Raw genomic sequence first — 11,074 nt, 5'->3', positions numbered from 1 at the left:
AAAGAAAAGAAAGCTCAAATCTAGGTTCATCTTTAAACAATATATTAATTAACAAAGGAGCTGCAGGAGATCGGGGGGGGGGGGGGGGGGGGGGGGGTAAGTAATATTGATAATACCAATAGTAATATTGATAATACCACTAGCAATAACCCTAAAGAGCAGCACAACTGGTTAAACATTGAGTTTGTTCTCTAATAATCACAAGTTTGAGTCATCTCAAGACCATTAAAGACTTATAAAGTCGTTAATTTCAGAATCTGTGGAATTAGTTGAGATATGCATAAATTAGCTCGAACAACCATATTAATAAAAAAAACAACTGAGTTAGTTTTTTACTATAGTCCATTTATAGTGAAATATTTATAGGATTGTAGTAAAATCAAATTGTATTATTTTACTCCTCATCCTTTGATTTTTAAAATTTTACTTAAGAGGTAGAGAAATCTTTGCATATGGGCCAATTTATCATTAATAATTTATTTAAAAATAATATTATCTTTTTATTTTTTTATCAAAAAAATTATCCACGATAAATCACAAATATACAACTAGTGTATATATATTGCACGTCAATCCCTCTCAACGTATTTTGAGCTGTAAAGGTATATGAAAGTACTAAACTTTCATCATATCTCATTTCACTCCATTTCTTTTTTACAACTAATATCTCAGATAACAAAAACATAAAACATAAAACATAAAACATAAAATTTTAATTTACAGTAATATTTTTAAAATTTCAACAGAACTTGCATGGAAGGAAGAAGAATTACATCCTCTATACATGTTTTAAGACATTTACATAATGCTGTATTATTGCATGAACGTTAATTAATTAGAATATTACTTAATTAATTAATAATGTGGTATTCAAATATCTATAGAGAGATTTCACTAATCCAATAGCTCGCACCTTGCTTGTTTGTTGTGGAAAAATAGTAAAAACTGACTCTTCTTATATCAAAAGGTACTCTTACTATACGACCCCAAAGAAAAAAAAAAGATAATAAAAATCAATGAGCGAATGTAATTGAATTGAAGGAGCAGAAGTAAAAATAGAAAAGGATTATTATTATCATTAAATGTATCTGGATCTTTTGTAATTCCTATTATTATTTTTATATTAGCAATTTCGCCTTCGTTTTCCTCGAGAGAGAAAGAAACTGATTAGGGATCCAAAACTTTGCTTGAATTCTGTGTTTCTTTTTATCAATTAGGTTTTTGCAGATTCAAAGCAGAATAAGTAAACCCCGCTCTCTTGAATACTGTATACAAAGAAAGAGGGAAGAGTTTTTGCATTTTATTCTTAAGAGCAGAAGAAGAAAAGAGAAGACAGTCTGAAGGGCAAGTTGGTGGAGAGATGGATTCGAAGAAGACAGAAAGTACATCAGCACCGCCGCCAGTCCTTAGAAAAGACCCATATGAAGTGCTGTCCGTATCAAGGGATTCTACTGATCAGGAGATTAAAAGTGCTTATAGAAAACTTGCTCTCAAGTATGCCCTTTCTTTGTCACTACTATACTATTCAATTTTTTGTCTGGATTTTCTTGTTGTATGTGATTTCTGAGCTAATTATGGGCACTGCTAGTTTGCGATTTCTGACCTAAATCTGTTTCCTTGAACCATGCTTGAATACAGCATTATGTAAATTTACTCGACCGAATTTGTTGTTGGGTTGGTGCTCCTGTCGCATAATTAAGTGACAAAATTGGAATCAGAACAGTGGGAGCTGATTTATGAATTTATGAACAGTATATTATCAGATCCCCCCCCCCCCCCCCCCCCGCGGAAAGATAGCAGCTCCATGAGCTGGAATTTCATTTTAAGCATGCGAATAAATTGAATAATCTATGAGTATGATGCATTCATGTTGTGTGGGGACTGTTTGGTTGCTATGGGAATCATTGCGTCCCAATGTGTGCTCTACTTACAGTCTTATGCTATCATCCAAAATGGGTTTCGTAAATGCAGGCCATCAGCCTGATTAAAGGTGGGAAATTGAGGCCGATGAATTGATGAAATTGCTTTCCCTTGATTTTTCCATCCTGGCAAATGAACCAAGTAACAAATGGTCCTTCCTTTTCATCCCACCTCTTGCCTCCATTTCCTTAAAACGGAGTACCAGGCTGCTTTTAACTGTAAAATGCTTGGCCTTAGAAATTGTACATGTTGACCCTTATCGGTGTTTTCAGATATATTGAAAATTGAGTTCCACTCGATTAACATTTCGAATCTATATATCCACATGATATAAATGGAATAAGATAATAACAAAGTCCTATAGATTCTTTTCACTGTTTAGACAATGTGATAATGAAAAGATGCTTTGGAATTCCATAAGAAAGAGAATCTATACATCTCATCATCAAATCCTTTCTTATATTCTCTTTTAGATAAGTGGAAATGTTTTTTGGCAAATTCCATATATTCTTCTCTTTTGCAAGATCTTTCATGCTCGTTGCATAACATCCCATTTTTGTTGTATGGTAATCATTTGTTAAATGACAAGCTTGTTGGTCAATATTGATTCAACCTGCTTACAATCTGCGTTAACTAAGAATTATACTTGGACAGGTATCATCCAGATAAAAATGCCAGTAATCCTGAAGCTTCAGAGCTTTTCAAGGAGGTTACATATTCCTACAGTATATTATCTGACCCTGAGAAGAGAAGGCAATATGACAGTGCAGGTTTTGAGGTGCTTTTTTGTAGCTGCCTCTCTGGCTCTGTCTCTGTCTCTGTAATTCTGTACTATATTTTCAATGCGAAATGTTTAGTGCTCCATGTTGTGAAAAATGATACTGGATAGAGTAGCTTGATTAGCCTTTTTGTGCAGTTCGCATAAACTGGAACTAACCTATGGGAGTTATAAAAGACATCAATCAGGATCGCTACGGCACACTTTATAAAATGCTGAAATTACCAAAAATAGGAATGACCAGTGAAACCTAAAAGATAACAATAAATAGAGGTGCAGCACCAAGACAAATAAACTTGGTAATAGCTTTCTCTTGGCCATATTTGCAGTCCCACTTTGCGTGCGTCTGGTTTTCAAGGGATGTCAGGGCATTCATTTACTTTCTCCTGCCAGTTCTGAATAATTGCATTTTTTTTGCACTACATAATGTTTCATGTTAACCCTCTCTAGAGTTATTAACTTGTCAATTCATACAAGCTGGAATGATATTTGATCTTATTTTCTGTCTTCTCTTAATGTTTGCATGTTATGTGTATTTATGGTGACTTGTCCTAATTTTTTGGACTTCTATAATCATTTCTAATCAGGCTGTGGATGTTGAAAGTGTGGACATGGAAATTGATTTGTCAAATCTGGGAACTGTCAATACTGTGTTTGCTGCATTATTCAGGTAATTTGAGTTGGAAGTATTTGGATATTGTATTCTTTTTTTGGTTCAAAGGAGAGGTTCGAACCCAAGACCTCTTGATGGGAAAGGAACACTGATGCCAGTTGAGTTACAGCTCCTTGGCTATCGTATTCCTTTTTTTTAACTGTTTTTAAGTTTCCTATTCTGTTGTGTATAGCAAGCTTGGTGTCCCAATCAAGACTACAATTTCTGCTAATGTTCTTGAAGAAGCTCTCAGTGGAACTGTCACAGTCAGACCCCTCCCTGTCGGTACATCAGTTAGTGGGAAGGTACTTGTGATGTTTATGTCTGGTATAAGTTATAACCATACTCTTTCATTTTTAGTGACCTGTTTTGAGCTTAATTGCAGGTGGACAAACAATGTGCCCACTTCTTTGGCGTGACAATAGATGAGCAACAAGCTGAGGCAGGGATTGTTGTGAGAGTAACTTCAACTGCACAAAGCAAATTTAAGGTTATTTGAGTTCCAAGTGCAATGAATATTAGGAGTTTTTGGTCCCATGCTCCACCACTTTATATCTGCTTCCACTACTGTTCTTTATGCAAATATAACAAGCTTTGTATTGCATTTCTTGATTTGCAGTTGCTTTATTTTGAGCAAGAAGCTAATGGTGGCTATGGTTTGGCCTTACAGGTACTATTATTTTCTTGCACACCTTTATGTTTATAGTTTGTATTTCTTAAAGGAAAAAAAATCTTTAAAGTTTTGGACTGTTGTGTTATTTGATAAAATTATGAATGAAAGCTTAGAGAACTTTTGTGCTGTTTTAGCTTTAATTGCCATATTTCTCCATAAAGTAAGCATGAATGAAGTTTTGTACCTTTATTCATGGTATGACAACATTTTGTTTGTTTATTGCCATATCTTTACTGCTTACCATGACTTTGGATGGCAATTTTACTTATTCTTATGATGAGGGCTTGTTGTTATGACTTCTTTTTTTTCCAGTTACTACCTATTAAACCATCCAAGTTCCAAAACAACTCTTCAAATTCCATGAATATCAATTTCCAACCACTTAAAGGCACCCTATGAGGTTTTGAATCTCAATTTTTGCAAGCATAATAATGTAATTTTGTAGTTTCAGGCAGCAAAAGTTAATTTTTAATCCTTTCTCACCAGTAAATATACCAAAACAGATTATACTTTTTCAAACTAACAAATAGTAAATAATTTATATAATAAGATGAAAAGAGAGATTTAAAGAAGAGTCAGAGATGTGGAGAGAAGAGAGGAAAGAAGAAACAGAGAGGAACATATAGCTTCCTAACGAAGTTAGAAGTTCAATGTTGTTTATTAGGCAAGTTGTACCAACCATAGTTCAATGTAGTACTAGCTTGTGGATGATAAAGGTGTTGATCATCATAAAATTTTCTTGGACACGTGTGAATGGCATTCTCTTAGTCAGGAAGATAATTGTGGCTTGAACATTTGGTGATGAGCTCCTTCTATCAGATGACTTGGGCATATCTTCATAATTGTTTTGATGTTCTTTCTTTTGCAGTGATACTTTTTTCTAATAATGTTTGTTGCATTTTGCTGCTGAATGACCCTTGATATTTAGGGTGAAATTCTTTATGTTGGAAGTTTCAAATTGAGGCTTAGTCAAGTAAAAGAAATGGCTAACAGGAAAAAAGGCAATATTCTTCCCAAAAAATTGGTTTAGACTGAAACAATTGATCTCAACCACCACCTTCCAATAGTGTAGCATATATTTGAAGGCTGTTTAGAGATTTTTGGGATGGCTTTATCCTTTACTAAGGATTATAAATATCTTTGAAAAAGTTTGGCTTAGCATTTCCTCTGTGTTGAACGGTACATGCTTAGTTTGATCAGTTTTTTGGGTCAAGCTTAATTGCTTTGTGGTCAAGTGAGTTTGTCAAGCTGCTTTGCGATTATAATCCAGAGAGAGAATAGATAGCATATAAGTGTTGCTACACAGGTGCCAAACTTCCTGTATCTTTATTGTTTTATGTCTCTCCTTTTACTTTCTCTTTTGACAATTTCAGGTATCAGAGTGCCTAGGACTTCATGTCATATGATGAACTGATCTTGGTTCTGGCAAACATTTCATTAGCCTTGTCCCTTTACATCCCTTACCTGCTGTTTAACGATACTATTTTATCTTGCATTTGGACTTGTGTGTAATTTAATGAGGAAAATCTAGAAATTTCTTGTCTTTCTAAATAAGGATATGAGGAGCATATTATCTTAAACATCACGAGTTTGGTAACTAGATTGTAGTTGCCTTATTTCTTATGAACTTATTTTAGTTGTTCAAATGCAAAGATATTGCTTATTCATTTCAGATTTCCCAGGATGTTCAATTTGAGTTCCATGATTACCTTGGTATCAACGACATCTCATCCTAGCATTTAACAACTGTTAGGATTTATGAAATTTCCATTTCTTATGATAATGTGCTCCCTGGAAAATGTTATCACCCTAGCGTATTTGCTTGGGCCACTTGGACATGTATGTGAATTGAAATCAGTCACAATCTAGTGGTGTCATAATCAACACATCTCTATTGACTCACTTGTGGATTCCGCAAAACTAACTATATTACCATCTCTGTACAGGAAGATAGTGAGAAGACTGGCAAGGTGACATCCGTAGGGATGTATTTCTTACATTTTCAAGTGTACAGAATGGATTCAACTGTGAATGCGGTATGAGGTTCCATCCTGTTACATAATTTTTTTCCTTGTCATTTTACTTTGGTGGATATTACTTTTTCTCTCTTATGTGGCTGAAGTGATCTTTTTCTACACAATGGTGCTGCAGTTAGCTATAGCTAAGGATCCCGATGCTGCTTTCTTTAGAAGGTTGGAAGGTCTTCAACCTTGTGAAGTTTCAGAACTGAAAGCTGGGACTCATATATTCGCAGTTTATGGTTGGAATTATTTTGTGTCTTTTGAGTATGGATTAGCTATCTTGCAGAATTTATATCGGTCTGACATTCACTGAATTTTGTCAGGAGATAATTTTTTCAAGACTGCTAGCTACACAATTGAGGCACTTTGTTCAAAGACATATGAAGATACCACAGAGAAGCTCAAGGATGTTGAGGGTCAAATTCTTAGAAAAAGAAATGAGCTACGCCAATTTGAGACAGAGTACAGAAAGGTAGAATCTGCTTCTATTGATGTGCCTTCTATCACTATTTGCTGATGCCCACATGTCCTTGAAATTCACTTACGATGTTTTGTAGGCTTTGGCACGCTTCCAGGAAGTAACCAACAGATACAGCCATGAAAAGCAATCTGTATGTTATGAAACCTCGATGTCTTTTGTCAGATGGTGTTTTTCTACATGTTTGCAATAACTGCCTTCTAACTTAATAAAATACAACTGCTATACTTGTGCATGCATATACGTATTCTATGTATTGTAGATTTGCTCTGAATTGTTTTCTGGAGCTGGGTTATTTGCAAGAGGAGAACAAGATCATCTCGTCATAGTGCAACATTTACCTTAGATGTCCTCTTTACTCACTTCAGAAAAGATATGTTATATGATAAATGAAAGGCGAAATGTTTCACAATAAGGAATATTAAGTGATGGTAGCTTCTTATTCTTAGACTATGTTTGTTTATGAGGTCCACCGCGTAAACAGTCTACAACTTCTTTCTGCCTGCAAGTTCTGAAAAGCTTTCTGCTTAAATCTGTTTTCCCTGCCAACTTAGTATTTGATATCTGTGATAACGGAACTCAAGTATTGTTTTCTTTATCATGGTTGAATCATAGCTGGCATAGATTACTCTGGTTCTGTATCTTCTGGTCAAACTTTATGCCAAGGGTAAAGGTTCTTTTTGTTTGGCTGACCTCATCATTTTGGTTGCTGCAGGTAGATGAGCTGCTGAAACAGCGGGATAGCATACATGCCTCTTTCACCGTAACCAGGACGGTGAGCTACTTAAGTAATGGAAGTACGAGCAAACTTCTTGGTGATGATTCAAAAGCCGGGAGTCCAGTGGAAGATGGAATCTCTGATGGAAAGGATAAATCATCCAAAAAGAAATGGTTCAACTTGAGCCTTAAAGGGTCCGAAAAGAAGTAGACTTCAAAAGGTATTTAGATGATTTTGTATTGTTTCGAGGGATTTGACTGGATATCCATTATTGGATTGAAGTACTTGGATCATCCACTTAGCACGCAGAGACTTGCGCCTTATACTTTTTGTTTGATATTTTTTTCCTCTTTAGGTTTTACTGAGGTGGTTTATTAATGGCTTTTTCTGATATGTATCTGTAATTTTCATAGTTTGTATGTAACAGTATGTATAGTTTTAGTTCAAATTCGCCTATCTTCCTAGTTCATGTAAAACCTGAACATTTGTTGTATTGCATCCAGTGAAATAAAACTTTTTTTTTTCAAATTGTTTTTTTGTTTGGAGTTATATTAAAATATTATTTTTATTTTTAAAATTTATTTTTGATATTAGGATAAAAAACAATTTAAAAATATTAAAAATAATAATTTAAAACTAAAAAAATATAGATTGCTGAACAGAGCCGAAGTAAGTTGGTTTTACTTCTTTTTATTTTTAGTTATTATGTTATATATATATAGGAATGATTTGTCATAATTTATCTAAACATAAATGACGATTTTATCATCCACTTGTATCTGACCAGTGACTAGATGTTCAACTACTTCAATCATGTTCTTACTTCTGAATAAATATATTATATATTTCCTCGAATGAAGACCATCTGCAGGCGTTTTCTGTGACATTGTATTTAAAACATCTGTATATGTCGGAAAAATTCTCTTCTCATCACTAGTACAAACAAATATGGCAGTGTGATTCTGAAACAATTGTGATAACACAAAATTGTACTATTTTATCTGGAAAAGCAACAGGAATGAAATTTCATCAGCGATGCCTTGACAACGAACTTCCGCTGCCAATTTATAGTACTTATGGGCCGAATTTCTTGCCGGCACCAGAAATGGCTTTGTTTAATCTATGAAATGTCGTCAAGTGATGTCTTTCCCAACGAGATATCTTATTTTCTTCAGGAAAGCGTTTTGTATATAACAGTTAAATTGATGACGAGAACTTTTTTTCTGACAAAGGGGAAACTTGTTCGACGAAATAAGGTACACTTGTCATAGAAAAGCATATTTAAAAAGTCTACGAATGCCATTATAAGGAAAAAATCAACCGATATCATTTTCATTGATGGAAGGTTAGCAACAAGAGATGTTTTGAGCTTGGCACGTCATATGATTGCCTTAGGTTGGTTTAAATGTCGAGGTCGATGCGTTATCAAAGAGACATCCCAATAATTGTGATTCAGGATTTTTACTAGAAGGTATTAAATTCAGAATTAGGAATGCACACAAATTTAGGGACTGGAGAGGGGGCACTCCGTGTGTATAGCCAGAGCCAGTTAAGCCCAGAGAAAGAGTTTGTTCTAAGCTTAGTTGCTACATTAATCTTAAGAAACAAATGGTTTAGAATCAACTTAAGTATTATCTCTTCAATTTATAACTAAGTACCTCCAATTCTATTACTCAAATCCCTATCCGGCACCTATTTTTGTTACTGATTTGACAGTCGAAAATAGTCAAATGACTAATTAAACACATATATACAGAGACTAAGTTATAATTTACTCTCGGTATAAATTAAACAATAATCTGCGATGATCATGGAGTAATACGTAGAACAGGACCATCTTAGGTTATCTGTTTAAGACAAATAGTATAGAAACATGACTTGATGCGCACAACACAACGAACATGAACTCCATAACATCAAACTTCTTGTCTCGACCTGTACGTGTTGAATTAAAAACCAATTTGCAGCTGTGGTTAGATTCTTGTATCTACTTGGATTTTTCCAACAGACAGATTCCTCGAGTGCTCAAGGATTGTTTAAGGGTACGTGAGGGTATTTGTTATAATAAGCACACAGGACAGTTATGAACTGCTTGAAACCATCTTCCTTTGTGTGTTTTTTTTTTTTTTTTCTTCTGTTGAACCCTTATTTAGAGACCAAGTCCCACAAGCGCACTCATAAACTTATAAGTTATAGCAAAGAACTCGATGAAATCCAATATTTATTAAGATAGATTCCCTGGTTCAGTCTTGTGTAGGTTTCTGAATTTCTTGTTGCCTTTTTACACGTGGTATGAGAATTTGCATTTGCTGGCAACTGATCCAGCAAATCTTTAACACATGAACATTATAGTCTGCGAAACTCTTCCTGCTATATATATATATATATATATATATATATATATATATATATATATATAACAAAGACAAACAAGGCATGTGGATCAAACAACGATATCTCTTATTAACGTTTTATTTTAATTGGGTGGGTTACTCTTAGATAAGAGTATTGTACTCTAACCTAAGATAAGAGAAGCTTTGTTGTTTTCCAGATTTTAAGGTGGTTGGTACAATTAATTTATCAAACTTATAAATTTAGCCTTGAAATTAGTAACATAAGGTTGTGTTTACTATCTCTATTTTTTTTTAATAAAAAAAAATACTTTTTATAGAAAATAAGGAAATATGTTTATTATATTTTTTTTCCAGAATAGAAAACAAAAGACTTATTTGACTTAAAAATTGAAAATGTTAAAATGAATGACCATAAAATATTAGGTAAATCAAACAAGATCCTTATTTTTTAATTAATATAATGAAGAAATTGAGAAACAACTAATGAGATGTTTTACAATTTTCTTAAAAAAATAGAAAACATGCGTTTCCAAAAAAAAAATCATTGTTTTTAAACTTTTCGTTTCTTAAAAAAAAAAAAAGTAAATGCAATCTAAATTCCCCACTTGCTCCTTTTGATGATACAACATGATAATTCTATTTCACAAGTACAACGTGGGCACATTGTAATAGATGGACCATGCTATATAAGTGTGATTATTTATTTAAGTAGCGAGAATTGCGCATAGACTAATTACTACAAAATACAAGGGACAAAAACTTTAATATAAAAGAATTAACTGATGAACTATAAGTTCTTGTCATGTCATGTGCTGATGCTTCCCAGCCCCATGGCTTTGGGCTGGATGCTATATATTGGTGTGTTTGTGTAGCCGTCTAGGGTCTTGCTTTTTTAGGAACCAGAGCACATTTATTTTATCTCATTGATTGACCGAAGTTCTCTACTTCCAAACTTATTTCACTGGCTTCTATTTCCTAGACAAAAGAAAAAAGAAAAAAAAAAGAACGAAAATCAGACACAAAAGCTTGATGGGATTCATATAGCAATCATTTATTTCCTTAAAACGGCAGCCATTCTAGACGATAGTCGAAGCATAAGTGCTTAATATCATGTTAACAGTATGATTAATTTTTAAATTTGGTTTTAGTAAGATAGGCGAAGAAAGGGTCACCTCACATGACATAAAGCTAACTCCACTCAACCACACTCCTACTTTTCCTACCTAGTTTTTAAATGAGGTAGGTAGCATCACTTGGAATACATGGCAGGGTTGATGGTGATGCGTCAAGAATTAAGAGTGTGTTACGGTTATTTTTTATTTTTAAAATATATTAAAATAATATTTTTTATATCAATTCATTCATATAATTCAGAAATATAAAAATTTTAAATTTTTTTAAAAAATATTACTATTACACCGCAATACCAAACAAACTATTTAAATCTTACCCACAATGTTTGGGATTGTTTGGAAAAAAA

At 33.7% G+C, this 11,074-nt stretch overlaps 1 protein-coding gene across 1 annotated transcript; it reads left to right on the top strand.

The window, feature by feature from the left end:
- The first annotated feature begins 993 nt into the window (after window positions 1-993).
- Window positions 994-7,768, top strand: LOC7488369 (chaperone protein dnaJ 15). The gene is made up of 11 exons (XM_002312374.4): window positions 994-1,494; window positions 2,575-2,698; window positions 3,286-3,368; window positions 3,544-3,655; window positions 3,736-3,840; window positions 3,970-4,020; window positions 5,970-6,059; window positions 6,175-6,283; window positions 6,368-6,516; window positions 6,602-6,655; window positions 7,238-7,768. The coding sequence occupies exons 1-11, from the start codon at window positions 1,361-1,363 to the stop codon at window positions 7,448-7,450; spliced, it is 1,224 nt and encodes a 407-aa protein (XP_002312410.1). The 5' UTR covers window positions 994-1,360; the 3' UTR covers window positions 7,451-7,768.
- Window positions 7,769-11,074: the final 3,306 nt, after the last annotated feature.

Source organism: Populus trichocarpa, chromosome 8, assembly GCF_000002775.5.
Source record: "Populus trichocarpa isolate Nisqually-1 chromosome 8, P.trichocarpa_v4.1, whole genome shotgun sequence".
Taxonomy (NCBI): Eukaryota; Viridiplantae; Streptophyta; class Magnoliopsida; order Malpighiales; family Salicaceae; genus Populus; species Populus trichocarpa.
The sequence above is the reverse complement of the archived record's forward strand: the minus strand, read 5'-3'. Positions and strand labels throughout refer to the sequence as shown.